Here is a 21,597-nt window from a genome sequence, read left to right as displayed (position 1 = left end):
AGGTTGCAGTGAGCCGAGTTTGTGCCACTGCACTTGTCAGGGCAACAGAGTGAGACTCTGTCTTAAAAAAAAAAAAAATTCTTCTCTCTTCTAGTGACTCCAACGCCTTGCTATGTGGCCTTGAGCAAGCCCCTTCCTTTTGCTATGTGAAAGGAGAGAGGAGTTGGGTTAAGGGACTCACTAGGGGCCATGGAGGCCTGACACTGTGACTCAGCATTTCCAGGATGCGATGGACCTGCTGAGAGCTCTTGGTTGATGCTTTTGAACTGTCCTCCATTCCGAACCCTGTTTCCTCCTGAGAGCCCTGCCCAGAGTCTTTCCTGCTGCCACAGAGAATGCATTTGTGCTCAAACAGTGACTGCAGTTATAAGAGACGGGGGACAATGCTTTATTGACTTGGCACCTATGAACCGGTGGATACAGGCCCCCAGGGTTCTTTGCTCCTGCAAAGTGGAGGCTCTGTGGTGGAGACGGCATAAATCAGAGATGCTGGTTCCAGCTGCAGGGAGGGGCCACTGTCCCTGCTTTGGCCCCTCCCCCAGTCCCCTTGTCCAGCCGAGCACCATCTGAGTTAGTCCAGGCCCTCGCGGAGCAGGGCAGGACAGGGACCCAGGTTCCTCTGCAGCCCCTGAGGGCCCAAGGTAGGAGCTGCAGGCCCCTCCTGCCTTCCCTCTTCTTGGGGATCCCAAGATGGGTTGGGGGAAGAGGAGATACCCCATTTAAAGAGCCCCTGAGCCTCCTGGATCTAGGTCAAGGAAGGCAGGGTCTGGTGCTGTAAAAAGAGCTCCACCAAACAGAAGAGTTAGGAATCATCCTCTTCCCCTCGTTTTGGTTTTGGCTGAGCAAAACCACAGGAGCTTTCACTGAATTGGGCTCACAACAGTCGATGACAGGCTGAGGTCACGCAGTAAGTGGACGGGGGTACAGCCAGGCTCCCCCAAGCAGGACTGCACTGTCTAGGTAGGCTCTCTCCCAGGCAAGGGAAGGAGGGGCAAAGTGAACTGTAGCCATCACAACAGGAGGGCATCCTGGAGGAGGAAGGGCAGGTCACAGCTCCCAGAAGAAGAGGTGGTCTGCAGAGCGGGCTGGGTCATGAAGGCTGGCACAGGACACTGGCATCCTCGCTGTGGTCACAGTTGTGGGCATCCCAGCGGATGTGAGAGCAGAGCAGCAGAGCACTTTCTTCCCCACGGCACTTGACATTGTCCAGGAGAATGGGGCCTCGGCCTGGGCCAAAGTGAGCCTCGCCAGGGGCTGCGAGGGCCTGGCCACAGCCCAGCTGGCGGCACAGGACACCGGCTGCCCGCAGGTCCCAAGCATCATCACAGACAGTGCCCCACCGTTGCCCTAGGTAGAGCTCTACACGTCCCTCGCATCGGTGGGCTCCATTGACCAGACGTAGATGCCCTGTGGGGGGACAGGGCTGGGTTGGAAGGGGCTGGTCCATGCCAGGCCACTCCCAAGCTAGGTGAGGTTGGGAGTAAAGAGAGGTCTGAGACACTCTGAGCACTGCCCTAGGAGCCGCTAGATGAAGGCAGACACATGAAATTAAAGTAAGATTGGCGCTGGCTGGGCACAATGCCTCACGCCTGTAATTCCAGCACTTTGGGAGGCCGAGGCAGGCGGATCACGAGATTAGGAGATCGAGACCATCCTGGCTAACAGGGTGAAACCCCGTCTCTACTAAAAATACAAAAAATTAGCTGGGCATGGTGGCGGGTGCCTGTGGTCCCAGCTACTTGAGAGGCTGAGGCAGGAGTATGGCATGAACCCGGGAGGTGGAGCTTGCAGTGAGCCAAGATCGTGCCACTGCACTCCAGCCTGGGTGACAGAGTGAGACTCCATCTCAGAAAAACAAAAAAGAAGATTGGCGCTAGGTGTGGTGGCTCATGCCTGCAATCCCAGCACTTTGGGAGGCTGAGGAGGGAGGACTGCTTGTGCCCAGAAGCCGGACAGCAGCCTGGACAACATAGCAAGACCCTGTCTCTAAAAACAAAACAAAACAACAAAACAAAAATTAGCCGGGTGTGGTGGTGTGTGCCTTGTAGTCCCAGCTACTTGGGAGACTGAAGCAGGAGGATTGCTTGAGCCCAGGAGGTCAAGGCTGCAGTGGCCATGATTGTGCCACTGCATTCCAGCCTGGATGACAGAGCAAGACTCTGTCTCAAACATATATAAGATGGGGCCAGGCGCAGTGGCTCATGCCTATACTCACACCACTTTGGGAAGCCAAGGCTGGCAGATCACTTGAGGTCAGGAGTTCGAGACCAGCCTGGCCAACATGGTGAAACCCTGTCTCTACTAAAAATACAAACGCACAAAATTAGCTGGGTGTGGTGGCACATGTCTATAATCCCACTTACTGGGGAGGCTGAGGCACGAGAATCACTTGAACCTGGGAGGTGGAGGTTGCGCCATTGCACTCCAGCCTGGGTGACAGAGCAAGACTCTATCTCAAAAAAATAAAATAACAAATAAATAAATAAGATGAGCATCAGTCCAGACCCATAGTCTCAGGACTGGGAGAAAGCGTGCAAACGTTTTTGAGTGATCCGCGACGTGTACTGGGTGCTTCATGTCTGCTCTCTCTCTAGTCCTCTGTTCATAATCCCAGTACCCCAGCCCCAGGCCGGCTGTTTGGAGACTCTGTTACATCCTATTGTGTCCCCTGAAGGTCATCACGGTCTCCCGCACCCCCCTGGGCTCCCAGAACTACATTCTGAATTTTTTCATTGCTCTGCTCAGGACAGGATCCTTATCCCCTCATTCTGATCTCACCTCTAGAAATCTTCAGATTGCTGTAGTTTAAAGCTCACCTCCTTCTTTCTGGACACCATATTCCTACAAAGGAGGCCTGAGACCAACAAAAAGGACAAGACTTCCAGGTCCCGGTGTGAATCTGCTGAGCTTTATAACCTAGGCTGTGACCTCCCCCAATCCAGGTCCTTAAGACCCCGATGCCTCCACCCACTTTCAGGGGATTATGGGCACCTACCGTCCCTGGGCCGAGGAGTGGGCACCCGCGTGGTCTCAGAACCATCCTGCTGGACTTGCAGTCCCAGCTCCTCTGGGCCTGGTTCAGGAAGGACAGAGATAAAGAGGTGGCTCTCACAATGGGAAGCATGTTCCTTAGGGCCAGGTCCCCTCCTGCTCTCCCCAGGAAAGCCTGTCCTAGGGACAAAAAGGACTTCACAGTTTCCTGAAGAACTGCTCCCCTTGATCAGAAATGCGGGTTGTGTCACTGAGTGGGTGCAGTGGCTCACACCTGTAGTCCCAGCACTTTAAGAGGTCAAAGTAAGGCCGGGCATGGTGGCTCACACCTGTAATCCCAGCACTTTGGGAGGCCGAGGCAGGTGGATCACCTGAGGTCAGGAGTTCGTAGACCAGCCTGGCCAACATGGTGAAACCCCGTCTCTATTAAAAATACAAAAATTAGCCAGGCGTGGTGGCATGCACCTGTAGTCCCAGCTACTCGGGAGGCTGAGGCAGGAGAATCGCTTGAACCTGGGAGGCGGAGGTTGCAGTGAGCCACTGCACTTCAGCCTGGGTGACAGACTGAGACTCTGTCTCAAAAAAAAAAAAAAAAAAGTCATGGTGAGAGGATCGCTTGAAGCCAGGAGTTCGAGAGTAGCCTGGGCAACACAGTGAGACCTCATCTCTAAAAAAAAATTCAAAAATTAGCCAGGCACTGTGGCATGCCCCTTGTGGTCCCAGCTACTCTGGAGGTTGAGCGGAGTAGGATAGCTTGAGCCCAGGAGTTTAAGGCTGCAGTGAACTATGATCGTGCCACTGCAGCCCAGTCTGAGTGACAGAGCAAGACTGTGTCTCAAAAGAAAAAAAAAAAGAAATAGGTGTTGTGCCTCTCCAAACCTTGGCCCCAAAACAGAACCCTCTGTGGCCAAAACTATGGGAAGTAGGGCCTACCAGCCCTGGGGCACCAAATGAGGGTGAAGATATCAATTCCCACAACAATCAATGAATTTCACAATGTTCTGCCAAACTGCAAACACCCCTTTCCATTGACTCCGCCCAAAGGTCACACGCTAGCTCTGGTAAGGGTGATCCACTCTCTGCTTAATAGAGTTTTGCTGGGTCTAGATTTAGCCGGGAGCAAACGGCCCCACCCTTTACGGACTTGATGCCTTTCTCGAACTGGGATCGGCCTTAGCCCTGACGTTCGGACACCGCCCCTCACAGCTGCACCACGCGGCGCTCCCCAGGCCCCGCCCCATTTTCCACTGCAGAAGGCTCTCCGTTCCGGCCCCGCCCCTCTGCGGAGTGCGCATGCTCCCCGGCGGGCAGTGCCGCAGAGAGGCCTCGCGCGTGGCGCCGCCCCGCCCCTCCCACGCCGCAGTGTGCGGCCCCGCCGTCAGCCTCAGCTTCGCTGTCAGCCTCACCTTCGCTGTCAGCCTCACCTGCGCAAAGCGCTCCCGCGTCCTCGTGGTGGCCGCAGTTGTGCTGGCCCCAGCCCAGGTGGAAGCAGTCGCTCAGGCGAGCCTCGGTGCCGGCGCAGCCCACGTTGTCCAGCAGCACGGGGCCGCGGCCGTAGCCGAAGTGGCCCAGTCCCGTAGCGCCCAGCGCAGGCCCGCAGCCCGCTTCGCGGCAGGCCACGCGCGCGTCCGCAAAGTCCCAGTCATCGTCGCACACGGTGCCCCAGCCCCCGGCGTGCAACACCTCCACGCGGCCGCGGCACGGACCCGGGCCGCCCACCAGCCGCAGCCGCCCACCTGCGGGGCGCACAAGCCCGCGGCCAGAGGGGCTGGGCTGGGGCTGCCGGCTCCCGGGCAGAGCCCCAGCCCTACCCTTCCCCACCCCCCGCAGACCCAGGGCACCGCCACTTACTTTTCTTCCCCGCGGCCCAGGCGGCGGTGGTGAGCAGGGCCGTCTCCCGGGAAGGTTGGGGGCCAACTCCTGTAGCTGTGGAGACAGGGCATCTAGGGCGTTCGAAGGGGGCGAGGAGGCCTTCTGTCCTGCAGCAGGGCACGGGGACGCCTACCAAGACCCCCAACCCTACCACACCCGTACCCCCACTCAGCTGCAACCCCAGAGTCACCACGTTGTCTGGCGCGCGTTGGGATCTCCGGGAAACTTGGTTGAATGAACCGAAAGCTAATTCTAGGTATTATCCTGACTTCAGGCCCAGGGATAGTTCCTATCCTAATTCCAATTGCACTGCTAACCTTGACTCAACCTTCATCTCAATTGACCCCCTCATAAGGTCTCTCAATTCCCAATCTCAGCATCATCCCATTGAAAAAAAGTTTTTTTTAACTTCGAGACAGGGTCTTGCTCTGTCGCCCAGGCTGGAGTGCAGTGGTGCGATCATAGCTCACTGCAGCCTAGAACTCCTGGCCTCAAGCGATCCTCCTGCCTCGGTATTCCAAAGTGCTAGGACTGGTGCGACCCACCATGCCCAGCTAATTTTTTTTTTTTTTTTTTTTTTTTTTTTTTGATACAGAGTTTCGCTCTGTCTCGCCCAGACTGTGGTGCAGTGGCGCAATCTCGGCTCTTTGCAACCTCTGCCTGCCAGGCTTAAGCAATTCTCCTGCCTCAGCCTTCCAAGTAGCTGGGATTACAGGCGCCCGGCTAATTTTTGTATTTTTATTTATTTATTTTTAATTTTTGTATTTTTAGTAGGGATGGGATTTCACCATGTTGGCCAGGCTGGTCTTGAACTCCCAACATCAAGTGATCCACCTGCCTCAGCCTCCCAAAGTGCTGGGATTACAGGCGGGAGCCACTATGCCTGGCAATTTAAATATATGTATGTATAATATATATATATATAATATATGTATAATATATATGATATATATAAATATATAAATATATGTAATATATACACATATTTACATATATACACATATATAATATATATGATATATATAATATATATAAGATATTTATTTATTTATTTATATTTAGAGACAGGGTCTAGCTACGTTGCCGAGGATGGTCTTTAACTGACCTCAACAGATCCTCCCGCCTGTTTCCCAAAGTGCTGGGATTATAGGAGTGAGCCACCGCCCACATCCCAAATTTTACTTCTGTGCTTTGAAGAAATCTCTTACTGCCTCCTCCCACCCCGCTGAAGTTTTCAGAGCTCTGAGTTTCATCATCCTTGCTCCGTCTGCTCATAATTGTCTCACCCACCTCTGCACCATCTGGCCAAAGCCCTGGCCTGTTAGCCAGGGCCCCCGCCTGTGAATCCAGAACATTCTTCCCAGTTCCCAGCCGTACCCACCATACCCCTACCATTCCCGCCTGGAGGGCTGAGCTCTTTACCGGACGGATCTGTCTGCCAAGCCCAGTCCTCTTTTGTGGCTGAGGATGGCAGTGCTGTGAGCGTTGGGGGACCCAGGCCTAGGGCAGGAGAGAAGGGGGCAGGGTCAGAGGCTGAGATTCTGGTCTCTGGTCAGCCATGGGCTGTCAGGGGAGGATAAGAGGGTCTGCCTGGAGGAGAGAATAGATGTTACTTCCAGGGCTGGTGGCCCAGCCGCAGCGGGGTTCCAAGGAGGCCTGTCCCCACTTTGATAGTGGTTGTAATTCACTTGTGCTGTGAGGTGTACACTTCAGTTTATACAGGGCTGTCAACAGACACGCTTTCATTTCTCTCCAATGTCCCATGTTCTCATCAGAAGTCCTCTGTGTCCAACAGACATGGAGTACAGAAGGCCTTGCCCATGAGGGAGGACCATACACAGGCCTGAGTTCTCATTATCCTCCTCTTTTCTTTTTTTTGAGATGGAGTTTCGCTCTTGTTACCCAGGCTGGAGTGCAATGGTGCGATCTCCGCTCACTGCAACCTCCGCCTCCCAGGTTCAAGCGATTCCCCTGCCTCAGCTTCCTGAGTAGCTGGGATTACAGGCGCCTGCCAGCACGCCTGGCTAATTTTTGTATTTTTTTTAGTAGAGATGGGGTTTCACCATGCTGGCTAGGCTGGTCTCAAACACCCGACCTCATGCGATCCGCCCATCTCGGCCTCCCAAAGTGCTGGGATTATAGGCGTGAGCCACCGCGCCCAGCCCATTATCACCCTCTTACAGAGAAAACAGGGCTAGCAGGGCAAGGGCCATGCCCAGGGTTAGCAGGGGCTCTGTCAGGGCTCACTGAGACAGACTTCTGCCCTCCTACAGCCCCTCTTAAAGTGAAAAAACAAAAAACAAAAAAACAACTAATCTCTTGAGTGGGGAATGGGGCAGGAGGGAGGACTCACTCGACTCAGGAGGTGGAGCTCAGACACCGGACCAAATTGAGGACTAGCTAAAACAGGGATGGGGTGGGAGTGCCTCTCCATGAGATACGCCCACCCGTATGCCATGTCAGTTTACCATTGCCGTGGCAACACCTGGAGTTACCTGGCAACGCAGACAACCCAAAATTTACCATTCTAGTTCTTAAAATATCTGCATAATCCACCCCCTAATTTGCATATACTTGAAAGTAAATAGAATTACGACCGCAGACCTGCCTCTTAGCTGCTACTCTGGGCACACTGCCTATGGGGTAGCCCTGCTCAGCAAGGAGCAGGACCTCTGCTGCTGCTGTGCACTGCCGCATCAATGAAAGCTGCTAACACCAGCTGGCCCTTAAATTCTTTGCTGAGGGAAGCCAAAAACCCTCCTGGACTAAGCCTCGATTTGGGGGCTTGCCTGCCTTGCATTAACTGTGTAACCATGGGCAAGGCTCTGACTCTCTGGGCCTCAGCTTTCCCACCTGTACACTGGGAATGATAGCCCTTAGTTTGCTATGAGTTATGAGTTGTAGGCAACCACTTTATCTCTTACAGAGCAGAGTCCATCTGTGAAATAGCATTATTGGCCCTATTCCTCTTTGCTGAGAAACCCTCCCAAATTGGAGAGGGCCTAGGTGGGGAGAAAATACTATTATTAGAGCATCAGGATGACAGAGGGGTGTGCTAGGTAATGCTGTGAGCATCAGAGAATTCTGGAATATCTCTGGGGCAATTCTAGAGTGTTACTCCGAGTGTTATCCTAGAGTGTTACTCTAAAGTGGTCCAGGAACAGTACTTGCTGGAACATTCTGGAGGCATTCTTGGGATATTGCTATAGAATTCTCGAGTATTGGTGAAGCAATAGTACAGTTTTTTTGTTTGTTTGTTTTGAGACGGAGTCTGTCTCTGTCACCCTGGCTGGAGTGCAGTGGCGTGAGCTCGGCTCACTGCAACCTCCACCTCCTGGGTTCAAGCGATTCTCCTGCCTCAGCCTCCCGAGTCTCTGGGATTACAAGCATGCACCACCACGCCCGGCTAATTTTTGCCATGTTGGCCAGACTGGATTAGTGCAATATTGTCTCATAGCCATGGAGTGTACCACAAGGAGTTCTGGGATATTCGGAGGCACTTCTAGAACAGGACTGAGATAGAAGTAATTTTGGATGCTGCCTGGAGAGCTCTGGGGAGCATCAAGACAGCCAAAACACCCCCCCCCCATCCACCTCCCCACCGAAGCCTCCTCCTCCAGCATTGCCACAGGGCCCCGCCCACCTGCCCCGGCCCCGCCCATCGCCCCTAGAGCCCGCACCTGCGCAGAGCGCTCCCGCGTCCTCGTGGTGGCCGCAGTTGTGCACACCCCAGCCCAGGCTCTGGCAGGCTGCCAGGCGGGGCTCGCCGCCTTCGCAGTGCACGTTGTCCAGCAGGATGTGTCCGGTGCCATAGCCGAAGAAGGCGTTGGTGGTGGCGGCCATGGCCGCCCCGCAGCCCAGCTGACGACAGACCACAGCGGCATCCGGCAGCCCCCAGTCGTCGTCACACACGGTGCCCCACAGGCCACTGTGCATGATCTCCACTCGGCCCTGACACAGGTTCGCGCCCCCTACCAGGCGTACGCTGCCCTCACCTGGGGATGGGGGCGGGGGGCAGGGCGCATCTCCCACTGGCCTCTGCCCCCGTCCGCACCACAAGGGCAGCCCGGTGTCCCGGGACCTACAACCCATGGGTATCTGCTCACCCCGCTGCCCAGGGTACCGCCTCCTTGGTCCAGACTGGGGGTAGCTTGTGGGATCACCGTATCATTTCTGCCTAAAACCAACCCCCCCTACCCTGCTCCCTGTCTCCTGGCAGCCTGGGACGTGCTGCCTTCTCATCTACTGCAAATGACATCCTCAAGATACAGCCCCACACCTCTTCCTCCAGGAAGCCTTCCCTGATCTCCTGAGGAACGGGACCCTCTTCCACCTCTGGACTTCCTTGCCTCTTTCACTGTCCCTCTTTTAGAGCACTTTTCATTTTCTTGTTCTAGTCATGATCATCATTCTTGGGCTCATCTGACCTTCCTGTGAGATTAAGCTCCAGTCTCACCGCCCATTCATTTTCTATTTTTTTTTTTTTTTGAGACAGGGTCTCACTGTGTCCCCCAGGCTAGAGTACAGTGGCATGATCTTACTGCAACCTCTGCCTCCCAGGTTCAAGTGATCCCCCTGCCTCAGCCTCCTAAGTAGCTGGGACTACAGGAATGTGCCACCACGCCTGGCTAATTTTTGTATTTTTTGTAGAGACAGGGTTTCACCATGTTGGCCAGTCTGGTCTGGAGCTCCCAACCTCAAGTGATCCGCTGGCCTCGGCCTCCCAAAGTGCTGGGATTACAGGCGTGAGCCACCGTGCCCAGCCATTTTCTCCAACTTTACATCTTCAATTTGTAATCCCTGTCTTCCCACTGCCTAGGGTAGGGTGTGAGAGACTCCTCTCCCAAAACCCAGGTGGTGCCCACATTATGCTTACGTACTTTTTCCATTCGGCAGTGTCATAGGAGGTGCTCTACTGGTTAACATCTTCCTTGTTGGGGGCTGCGTTGGCAAGAATTCTGGAAAGGAAGTGAAGTGGATACAGGGGTCTTTCTGTTCTCCATCCTCACACCACGGGGTGTTTAAGGGGCAGGAGGATGGACCCATAAGGTGCTTGCCGCCAGAGCCTCTGGCCACACAAAGAGTCACAGCCAGGAACACTGGGGTATGAGAGGAGAGGGTCCACACCAGAGTCCTGGACTCCTCTAAAGCACGGTTTTTGTTGTTGTTTTTTATTTTATTTTATTTTTTGAGATGGAGTCTTGCTCTGTCGCTCAGGCTGGAGTGCAATGGTGCAATCTCAGCTCGCTGCAACCTCCGCCTCCCTGGTTAAAGCAATTCGCCTGCCTCAGCCTCCTGAGTAGCTGGGATTACAGGTGCCTGCCACCATGCCCAGCTAATTTTTTGTATTTTTAGTAGAGACGGGTTTTCACCATGTTGGTCAGGCTGGTCTTGAACTCCTGACCTCAGGTGATACACCTGCCTCGGCCTCCCAAAGTGCTGGAATTACAGGCATGAGCCACCGTGCCCAGCCTGAAGCACAGTTCTTAAAGCAGTTCACCTCCCTTGGGAACTGTTAGCGATGCAGATTCTCAGGCCCCATCCAGACCTGCAGAATCAGAAACTCTGGGATTGGGCCTCAATCTGTGTTTTCATGAGACCCCCTGATTTTCTTGAAAACTAGAAGCACTGCTCTCAGTTTCCGCTGCAGCTCTATGCCACGTGGAGCACATGGCCAGTGTGACCCCAATAGTCGTTTTTTTCTTTGTTTTTTGAGACAGGATCTTGCTCTGTCACCCAGGCTGGAGTGCAGTGTCACAATCACGGCTCACTGCAGCCTTGACCCCCCCAGACTCCAGCGATCCTCCCTCCTCTGCCTCCCAAGTAGCTGGGACCCCCCCCAACACCTTGCTAATTTTTCTGATTTTTCGTAGAGATAAGGTACTATGTTCCCAAGATGGTCTCAAACTCCTGGGCTCAAGCAATCTTGCCACCGTGGCCTCCCAAAGTGCTGGAGTTACTGGCATAAACCACCATGCCCGGCTGATTGTCTGGTTTTAAAACTAGGAGAGGGGAACCAGTGGGGTGACTTGGACCTGTAGTTCCAGCTACTGAGGCGGGAGAATCCCTTGAGCCCAGGAGTTTGAGGCTGCAGTGGGCTATGATCACACCACTGCACTCTGGTCGGGACCAAAGAGTGAGACCTCATCTCCAAAATCTCTAAAAAATTTTTTTTTAAAGGGAGAGGGGCTCTGCTGGGACAATCAAAGCCTTACATAGAAGCAGTAGTGCTGGTTTTCTTTTGGTCCAAGGTCAGGGTCAGGCAATGACCCAGAAGAATCCCTGGGACCCAGGCTGGGGTTCTTCCCTGGCACCAGGCATTGTAGCCTCTGGCCTGATCTGCATGGAACAGCCTTACCTGTGGGAAGTCCCTTCATTTATCTAGCCTACAGCCCTGCTGCCTGCCACAGTCTGTCTGTCCCTCCAGGTCCCAGGGCTCCACTCACCATCACACAGGACAGCCACATCCTCGTAGTGAAAGCAATTGTGGACGCCCCAGCCGCGGCTGCCGCACTCGCTCAGCGCAGCTTCCTGCCCGCGGCACTCCACGTTGTCCAGCAGGATGGGGCCTCGGCCTTGGCCAAAGGCGAGGGGCCGTGGCACAGGCAGTGCCAGGCCACAGCCCAGCTGGCGACACACTACGTTGGCGTCCACCACGTCCCAGTCGTCATCACAGACGCTGCCCCAGGAGCCACCGTGCATGACTTCCAGGCGGCCCTGGCAGCGGCTGGGGCCCCCCACCAGCCTCAGCTCTGTGAAGAGGGTGGAGCTGGCACCAGGGGGTCACTGAGTCCAACTTCCAGCATGCCCACTCCAGGATGTCCTTTTATTTTATTATTTTTTTTTTGGTAGAGACGGGGTCTCACTATGTTGCCAAGGCTGGTCTCAAACTCCTGGGCTCAAGTGATCCTCCTGCCTTGGCCTCCCAAAGCGCTAGGATCACAGACGTACACTACGGGACCCAGCCAGGTTACCCGCTTTGCCATGAAGCCATGGGAACCTTGGGATCAATCCCTTCTGGAAAATGGGGAGACTACAGCTCCCCTGAGATGGGGGCATCTAGAGTCAAGGGGGGCTGGTTAGTCATCACTTCCTGTGGTTCCCTGTCTGAGGCTGGAGTACCTGGCGGACAGGTGAGGGTGAGGAAGGGCGGGGTGGGGCACCTACCTTGAAAGGGCAGTGGAGTGGGCTGTAGGGTGCTGGCTGAAACAGAGTGAGGAAGAGCATTGGCCCCTCTGCCCACACCATGGCTCCCTGGTCCCAGGAACACACCCCCCAACTCCCACAGTCCTCAACATTACCCCCGTCTTCTTGGACTTCAGTACCCCTGCTTTGCCAAAGCCCCATTGTCTCTTTCTCTGACTGTCCTGATTGGCTTCCCTGCCTCACCCCTCTCCTAGTGGTCCCTGGGCCAACCTAGAGAGATCTGCGGGTGTAAATCTGTAGATCTGCACATCTCAAACTAATGCTAAATCCCATGATGACCCCTGTTACCTACAGGAGTCTCAGCTCCTGAGCTTTCACTACAAAACCTTCTAGAATCTTCTAACCATTCTGACCAGCCTTGCCTTTTTTCTTTTCTTTTCTTTTTTTGAGACAAAGTCTCACTCTTGTCACCCAGGCTGGAGTGCAATGGCACGATCTCAGCTCACTGCAGCCTCTTCCTCTGGGGTTCAAGCGATTCTTCTGCCTCAGCCTCCCGAGTAGCTAGGATTACAGGTGCACACCACCAAGTCCAGCTAATTTTTGTATTTTTAGTAGAGATGGGGTTTCGCCATGTTGGCCAGGCTGGTCTTGAACTCCTGACCTCAGGTAATCCACCCACTTTGGCCTGCTAAAGTGCTGGGATTATAGGTGTGAGCCAACACACCTAGGCAAGAGCTTTTTTCAATTCCCAGCTTGGAGCCCCTTCCTCTGGGAAGCCATCCTGGAGCCCTCAGCTAGAAGTGCTCTCTGTTTCCTCTGAATTCCTGGACACCACATACCCAGGCCTCTATCAGGGCCTTCTCCGGTAATGTGGCCATGCCTGTCTCAACTCTGTGTCCCCAGACTCTCCGCTCAGAACCTGGTACTCAGCAGATGTTCAGTAGCTCCACCTTAAATGTGTAAATTGGCTTTGGGATTCATCATATTTCCCTCCCTAAAGATTTACCTAGATGAGTCCTTCTACTTCATTCTTCTTCTTCTTCTTCTTCTTCTTTTTTTTTTTTTTAAGACAGTGTCTCAGTCTGTCACCCAGCCTGGAGTGCAGTGACATGATCATAGCTTACTGCACCCTCCAATACCTGAGTTCAATCCATCCTCCCGCCTCAGCCTCCAGAATAGCTGGGACAAGCTCCTGCCACCCTACCCAGCTATTTTTTTTTTTTTTTTTTGAGACAGAGTCTTACTCCATTCAGGCTGGAGCACAGTGGCATGATCTCATCTCACTGCAGCCTCTGCCTCCTGGGTTCAAGTGATTCTCCCACCTCAGCTTCCCGAGTAATTGGGACTGCAGGTGCACACCGCCACACCCAGCTAATTTTTATATTTTTTAGGTAGAAATGGGGTCTCACCATGTTGGCCAGGCTAGTCTTGAACCCTTAACCTCAAGTGATCCGCCTGCCTCAGCCTCCCAAAGTGCTAGGATTACAGGCATGAGCCACCGCTCCTGGCCTAATTTTTTAATTTTTTGTAGAGACAGGGGTCTCACTTTGTTGCCCAGGCTGGTCTCGAACTCCTGGCCTCAAGTGATCCTCCCGTCTCAGCCTCCCAAAGTGCTAGAATTACAGGTGTGAGCCACCTTGCCTGGCCTTGAGTCTTTCTGCTTCAGCCATCATGTATGTCCTCATTGCTTTCTTTTTTTCTTTTTTGTTTTTCTTGAGACGGAATTTCGCTCTTGTTGCCCAGGCTGGAGTGCAATGGTGCCATCTTTGCTCACTGCAACCTCCCCCTCCTGGGTTCAAGTGATTCTCCTGCCTCAACCTCCCAAGTAGCTGGGATTACAGGCATACCACCATGCCTGGCTAATTTTGTATTTTTAGTAGAGATGGGGTTTCTGCATGTTGGTCAGACTGGTCTCAAACTCCCGACCTCAGGTGATCCATCCGCCTCAGCCTCCCAGAGTGCTGGGATTACAGGCGTGAGCCACTGCACCCGGCCTTCATTGTTTTCTTTAGGCAAACTCAGTTAATCATTAGGATAATTTATAAGTTAGGCAGGATTTTACAGACAGGGCAACTTCAGGGTTAGTGAGATTAGACAACTTACTCAGGGCCACATAGCAAATCAAGGGTAGAGCTGAGAGACTACCCAGACAGCCACACTCTTCTTCATCATGCAGTTCTGAGCACGATGCTTGAGAGTGGAGGTGGGAGAGGAAACAGGGAAGTGAAATTTGCCTACCAGGCAAAATGGAAAGCCGGAAAATAATTCCTCACTTGTGGTCCAAGTATGACAGTTCTGACACTTTCCTTATAACCACCCCCTGCAGCCTGTACTTGTGTATGCATTTTGCTGATGAAGAAACTGAGACTCCACTTCTTTTTTTTTTTTTTTTTTTGAGACAGAGTCTCGCCCTGTCACTCAGGCTGGAGTGCAATGGTGCAATCTCAGCTCACTGCAACCTCCACCTCCTGGGTTCAAACAATTCTCCTGCCTCAGCCTCCTGAGTAGCTGGGATTACAGGCGCCCGCCACCATGCCCAGCTATTTTTTGTATTTTTAGTAGAGACGGGGTTTCACCATGTTGGCCAGGCTGGTCCTGAACTCCTGACCTCATGATCCGCCCTCCTCAGCCTCCCAAAGTGCTGGGATTACAGGCGACAGCCACCGTGCCTGGCTGATTCAACTTATTCTTATTTATTTATTTATCTTTATTTCTTTTTGAGACAGAGTCTCGCTCTGTCACCCAGGCTGAAGTGCAGTGGCGTGATCTTGGCTCACTGCAACCTCCACTTCCCAGGTTCAAGTGATTCTCCTGCCTCAGCCTCCTGAGTAGCTGGGATTACAGGTGCGTGCTGCCAAGCCTGGTTAATTTTTGTATTTTTAGTAGAGACGCGGGTTTCACCATGTTGGCCAGGCTGGTCTCAAACTCCTGATCTCAGGTGATCTTTCCGCCTTGGCCTCCCAAAGTACTGGGATTGCAGGTGTGAGTCACCGAGCCCGGCCTTCTTCTTATGTTTGGATAGTCCCTAGGTCATTTGATTTCATCTCTTTTACCAGCTGTCTTTCCAACAGCCATTGGAGAGCGCACCCTCTTTCTCTCCTTCCCTGTGCCCAGTGTCCCCTAACTGCCCATTCCATGGGTGCATTTACCTGTCACCTCCAGTACTGAGCCCTTCATTCCCCAAACTCAGACTCTTAGCTCTTTTGTCAACTCTGGGCAAAGGTCAGCATTGGAAAGAACAACAGGAACGAGCTCATTCACGACCCCCCTCCTACTATAAAGTTACAGCTCGGACAACTGAGATTCAGAAAGAGGAAGTGGCAAGGGCTAACAGGGGAGGACTCACCCAGTGGCAGGAGGAGAAGGAAAGACAGGGCTTGGGGGAGGAAGGGAGGGGCAGCACTCCCATCTCCCAACCTCCACCCCCAGCGCTTCTCATCCAGCTGGGGACCAATTAGCATCTCTGCTTCCTTGTGCATCTAGATGGTGAAGGGTGTTTCAGATGCTCCCATCAAGGCGCCAGGGAGAAGTCACAGTTGGAACATCTGAAATTAAAGATCCCAAATGTTGCTGGGCCTCCCAGCACTTTGGGAGGCCGAGGTGGGAGGATTGCTTGCACCCAGGGGTTCGAGATCAGCCTGGGCAACATAGTGAGACCCCATCTCTACAAAAAGTTTTTAAAAATGAGGCCGGGTGTGGTGGCTTATGCCTGTAATCCCAGCACTTTGGGAGGCTGAGGCGGGTGGATCGCTTGAACCCAGGAGATCAAGATATAGCCTGGGTAACATGGCGAAAACCTGTTTGTTACCAAAAAATACAAAAATTAGGCCGGCTGCGGTGGCTCATGCCTGTAATCCCAGCACTTTGGGAGGCTGAGGGAGGCAGATCACTTGAGGTCAGGAGTTCGAGACTAGCCTGGCCAACATGGTGAAACCCCGTCTGTACCAAAAATACAAACATTTGCCAGGTGTGGTGGAGTGCACCTGTAATCCCAGCTACTCGGGAAGCTGAGGCAGGAGAATCTCTTGAACCCGGAAGGTAGAAGTTGCAGTGAGCTGAGATCATGCTGCTGCACTCCAGCCTGGGTGACAGAGCAAGACTCTGCCTCAAAAAGAAAAAAATTAAATTTTAAAAATACAAAAATTAGTAGATTTTTTTTTTCTTCAGACAGAGTCTCGCTCTGTGGCCAGGCTGGAGTGTAACGGCACAATCTCGGCTCACTGCAACCTCCATCTCTCAGGTTCAAGTGATTCTCCTGCCTCAGCCTCCTGGGTAGCTGGGAATACAGGCGTGCATCACCACACCCAGCTAATGATATATATATATGTATTTTTTTTCTTTCTTTCTTTCTTTCTTTTTTTTTTTTTTTTTTTTTTGGTAGAGAGGGTGTTTCACCATATTGGCCAGGCTGGTTTCGAACTCCTCACCTTAAGGGATCCGCCCACCTTGGCCTCCCAAAGTGCTGAAATTACAGGCGTGAGCCACCGTGCCGGCCCAGAACATTTCTTTTTTATGAGTCGGGTATGGTGACGCATGTCTGTAGCCGCAGCTAATGGGGAGGCTGAGGTAGGAGGATCACTTGCACCAAGGCTGCAGGAAAAAGAAAAAAGTTCCAAGTGTTTACTTCCTAGAGGGGTCAGCTTCAGGGGAAAATGACATTTCCACTTGCCTTTGGCATTCTGAGTGGAGACAACGGCAGAGGCAAAAGCTGGGAGGTGAGAAAGATGCTGCTTGGATGGAAACGCATGAGGAGTCGGTCATGGCTGTAGCTGAGGATGTGTGAAGAGGGCAAATGGTGGGAGAGGGGGTTGGCAGGGTTGGCTCGGCCCAAACCATGACCAGCCCAAGGACTCAGAGATTATCCTCCAGGGCTGCACATTTGATTTTGTTTTCTTTCCTTCCTTCCTTCTGCCCCTCCTTCCCTCCCTCTCTCCCTTTCTTGCCTCCCTCCCTTTCTTTCCTTCCTTCCTTCTTCCTTTCCTTTCCTTTCTTTTCTTTTCTTTCTTTGATGGAGTCTCGCTCTGTCGTCCAGGCTGGAATGCAATGGTGCGATCTCAGTTCACTGCAAACTCTGCCTCCCGGGTTCAAGCGATTCTCCTGCCTCAGCCTCCTGAGTAGCTGGGATTACAGGCACCCGCCACCACGCCTGGCTCATTTTTTGTAGAGATGGGGTTTCGCCATGTTGGCCAGGCTGGTCTTGAACTCCTGACCTCAGGTGATCCACATGCCTCAGCCTCCCAAAGTGCTGGGATTACAGGCATGAGCCACTGCACCTGGTCTGTGCATTCGAAATATAGTATTGGTGCCACGGACAGCAACCCACTTAATTTGGGAGGATATAGATACTCATGTATTGTTTTATTTTCAATAATTCTTTTTAAATTGTACAATGCCTTCTAAAAAGGACTCTGGTTTTCCGTTTATCAGAACAATATAAAGTCTCCCTTTCAAATTAATTAATTAATTTTTTTTACTTTAAAGAATTTTTTTATTTTTTATTTTTTACAGATAGGGTCTCACTCTGTCACCCAGGCTGCAGTGCAGTGGCATGATCATGGCTCACTGCAACCTCCCTATCCTGGGCTCAAAGGATCCTCCCGTCTCAGCCTCCTGAGGAGCTGGAACTGCAGGCTCGCACCACCACACCCAGCTAATTATTTTTCTTTTTTTCTTTTTAGTAGAGATGGGCTCTCGTGCTGTGTTACTCAGGCTGGTCTCAAACTCCTGGCCTCAAGTGATCCTCCTGTCTTGCACTTTTTTTGTTTTTAATACCCCAATCCTAAATCAGAAAAAAAAAAAAAATCTTCAAGGCCTTTCCACCCAAAATGGGCCGAGCATTGTAAGCAGCGTTTACTCTCTCAGACCTTCCTTCACTTTTTTTATGTATTTGTGTGTCATGGTAACTATGATTTACTTAATATTTTTCTCATTTTATTGGCACATTTCTTCTGATTTAAATTATTTATTTATTTATTTATTTATTTTTGGAGACAGAGCCTCCCTCTGTCACCCAGGCTGTAGTGCAGTGGCCTGATCTCAGCTCACTGCAACCTCCGCCTCCTGGGTTCAAGCAATTCTTCTGCCTCAGCCTCCCGAGTAGCTGGGATTACTGGCATGTGCCACCATACTCGGCTAATTTTTGTACGTTCAGTAGAGACGGGGTTTCCCCATGTTGACCTGGCTGGTCTGGAACTCCTGACCTCAAGTGATACACCCGCCTCGGTCTCCCAAAGTGCTGGAATTACAGGTGTGAGCCACCAGGCTTGGCCCTGATTTAAATTAACTCTAGGCCAAGTGTGGCAGCTTACTCCTGTGAGCACTTTGGGAAGCTGAGGCGGGAGGATCTCTTTTTTTTTTTGAGACAGAGTCTCGCCTTGTCACCCAGGCTGGAGTGCAGTGGCACAATCTCGGCTCACTGCACCCTCCACCTTCCAGGTTCAAGCGATTCTCCTGCCCCAGCCTCCTGAGTAGCTGGGATTACAGGCGGGTATCACCACGCCCAGCTAATTGAGGGAGTATCTCTTGAGCCCAGGATTTCAAGACCAGCCTAGGCAACATAGTGAGACTCCATCTCTACAAAACTAAAAAACAATTAGCTGGGCATGGTGGTGCATGCCTGTAATCCCAGTGCTTTGGGAGGCTAAGGCAGAAGGATCACTTGAGCCCAGGAGTTCAAGGCTGCAGTGAGCCATGATCATGCCACTGCACTCCAACTTGAATGACAGAGTAAGACCCTGTCTCTAACTAAAAAGAAAAAAAAAGTGCATAAACCATGAGCTTAGAGCTCAAAGAGCATTCACACCATGTAACCAGCGTCCCAGAAGCCTCTCTCACGTCCCCTTTTCTTGCAGACTTTTAGCAAGGGTCTGATGCATTGTGTGGACTGTGGACTGGTTGGCTGGGGAGAGATGGGAAGCTGGTTTAGAGGCTGATGCAGTTGTCCAGACTCCAGGCCATAGGAGGCAGAGAGGAAGGAGAGATGCGAAGGATATGTGGGAGACTGAACTGGCAGGACTGGGCTACTCTTGGTGTTGGGGGTCAGGGAGCTAGGAGCATCCATTTGGCTCCCCGCCACCCTGATGGGGACTTTGTAGGAGGCGGTGGTGGAGAGGATGGTTCTGTTTGGGCTACACTGAGAGTGGGACTGGGGGACATGGGTGCTTGTCCCAGAAGGAGCTCCCCACCGTCCCTCCAACCCCCTCCTCTCTCTGGCTTTACCTTTGCCCTGGTGTACAAAGTCTGGTTGGGGAGAAGATGAAAGCCTATCTGGATGCGGACACAGGGATTTCAACACCCCATTCATGGGGCCCAGGACGGCCCCCAGTGGAATAATCACCTTTTGTCCTCCTTCTGCCTGGACTGGGGACAGCTGGGAGATGGGAGCTGAGAACCATGAGGAGGGGGAAAGACACAGTCCAGTCTTTGCTTGTTGTAGGGGGGCACATAGTTATCTTGGCCTCCTTTTGCCTCCTGGCCTCGGTGCCACCCACTTCTCAGGCTGCTGGGATACTGGCCCCCCAGGCCAGATCAGCCCCCACCCTGGGGACAGGCAACTTCCAGAGACCCTGCCAGGAATCCTCAGCTTCCCCACCTCTATCCCCTGCCACCTCAGCCCAGGCGTGAGAGAGAAGGACCCCCGATCCTGATCCCCACAGATTTCAAATCCCAGGTGACCCCAGAGCCCTCCGCCAAGCCTGCCTCCTACCCTCCCAGCTCCAAGGTGGGCCCCTCCAGTCTGCTCCTGCTTCACGCCCAAGGGAACACTGGCAAGACGAGCCTTCATCCCTCCCTGTCCTTGGTGATTAGGGCTCTTGAAAGCCCTCCCATCCCTTCATATCCCTTTCTGAGTCCATCTGTTGCCTACATTTTCTACAGTACAGCCGGCAGCCTAACACAGCGGTTCATATTGCAGCATCAGCTCCACCATCTCCTAGCTGTATGACCTTCAACTTGCAAAGCCTCACTGTTCTCATCTGTAAAATGGCTTTCGTGATCCACTTACCCCTTATCATTTTTGCCAAGTTCAATGAGCAAATGTTTTCACAAGGCTTAGCCCAGTGTCTGGCCCACTCTAGGTGTGGTACCTATTGTTATCATTACTGTTTCTCTATCGAGACTGCAGACCCTTGAGGGTGGAAACCAGATCTCATTCAGTGGTTGCACTTGGCACAGGGTGGATACTCAGGAAATGTTTGTTGAGTGACTGAATCAAGGTGATGGCTACAGAATCATAGAAAACAGCAGCCAGAAGGGGCTTGAGAGATTAACAAGGACAATTTCCCATCTGACCAGTGGGAAATGGTTGCCTCTGTCTCTCTCTGTCTGTCACACACACACACACACACACACACACACACACGCATGCACACGCACACACGCACAAACACTCCAGCAAAAGCGAAGGATTCATACCTGGGGGAATGTTCTGGGCTCTTTCTGTCCCTTCTTCTACAGTCAATCCAAGATCGAATCACTTTGTCTGCCCCTGGAAGTTTAGGAGGAGGAAGGATCTTCCAAATGGAAATCAACACAGGCGTTTCTTCTTTTCTTTCCACAGCTGGAAGGTGAGCAGAGGCAAAGTCCCTGTCCATGGAGCTGGCTGGTGGCCCCAGCCCGTCCCCATCCGACCTTAGGGACAGCGAGAAGCAAAGGGGAGTGGAGGTGGCCGGCACCAGCTGGAGCGGCCCCAGAAAAAGGGCACCCAGGTGGAGGCGGAACTATGTGGTTGGGGGAGGCAAGGACTCTCAAGGCCAGGCAGCCCCTCCTCCCCCCACAGCCCCCCCACCCCAGGGTTCAGGTTTCAGAAAGGCCTGGATAGGTCTCCACCCCTTTGCAGGGCAGCCAAGCATCCTGATCTTTGGAGGTAGCCCTGATCCAGCCCAGGAGTCCCGCCTGATGATGTCCCGACCCACATCTCAGCTGAGGGTTTGGAAATGGTCCCAGGAGCCACAGTGTATGGAGTGGGTTTCCCACATAGACAGGACCTCACAACCTCACTCGGGGGCTGCTGATTTTGCCTTCTTTTTTTTTCTTTTTTCTTTTTTTTCAGACAGAGTCTCTCTCTGTCACCCAGGCTGCTGGAGTGCAATGGCACGATTTCGGCTCCCTGCATCCTCCGCCTCCCAGGCTCAATCAATTCTCGTGCCTCAGCGCCCGAATACCTGGGATTACAGGCATGCACCACCATGCCAGGCTAATTTTGTATTTTTAGTAGAGACTGAGTTTCTCCATGTTGGCCAGGATGGCCTTGAAATCCTGACCTCAAGGGATCCGCCTGCCTCGGCCTCCCAAAGTGCTGGGATTACAGGTGTGAGCCACCGCACCCAGCCTAATTTTGCCTTCTTGTGTAGTTCTTTTTTTTTTTTTTTTGAGATGGAGTTTCGCTCTTGTTGCCCAGGCTGGAGTGCAATGGTGTGATCTCGGTTCACAGCAACGTCTGTCTCCCCGGGTTCAAGGGATTCTCCTGCCTCAGCCTTCCAAAGTGTTGGGATTACAGGCATGAGCCACTGCACCTGGCCAAAAAAAAAATGTTGAGAAGCTCCTGAGGATCAAACAAATTGGGGACCAGTCCCAGCTTTTTATGGTGAG

General features: G+C 52.7%; 1 protein-coding gene across 2 annotated transcripts; it reads right to left on the bottom strand.

Moving 5' to 3' along the window:
* Positions 1–366: 366 nt before the first annotated feature.
* Positions 367–20,735, bottom strand: SSC4D (scavenger receptor cysteine rich family member with 4 domains). Of its 2 annotated transcripts, XM_004045622.4 has the most exons (11): positions 20,422–20,735; positions 15,356–15,554; positions 12,031–12,066; positions 11,310–11,615; positions 9,744–9,821; positions 8,544–8,858; positions 6,286–6,363; positions 4,843–4,917; positions 4,416–4,727; positions 2,996–3,073; positions 367–1,407 (listed from the first exon to the last, which is right to left on the bottom strand). In XM_004045622.4, exons 2-11 carry the CDS (start codon positions 15,486–15,488, stop codon positions 1,091–1,093), a joined length of 1,728 nt encoding a protein of 575 aa, XP_004045670.1. In that variant the 5' UTR covers positions 15,489–15,554; positions 20,422–20,735; the 3' UTR covers positions 367–1,090. The 2 variants fall into 2 exon arrangements, with proteins under 2 accessions (XP_004045670.1, XP_055248793.1); XM_055392818.2 differs by lacking the exons at positions 11,310–11,615; positions 12,031–12,066.
* Positions 20,736–21,597: the final 862 nt, after the last annotated feature.

The sequence above is a fragment of the Gorilla gorilla genome, chromosome 6, assembly GCF_029281585.2.
Source record: "Gorilla gorilla gorilla isolate KB3781 chromosome 6, NHGRI_mGorGor1-v2.1_pri, whole genome shotgun sequence".
Taxonomy (NCBI): domain Eukaryota; kingdom Metazoa; phylum Chordata; class Mammalia; order Primates; family Hominidae; genus Gorilla; species Gorilla gorilla.
The sequence above is the reverse complement of the archived record's forward strand: the minus strand, read 5'-3'. Positions and strand labels throughout refer to the sequence as shown.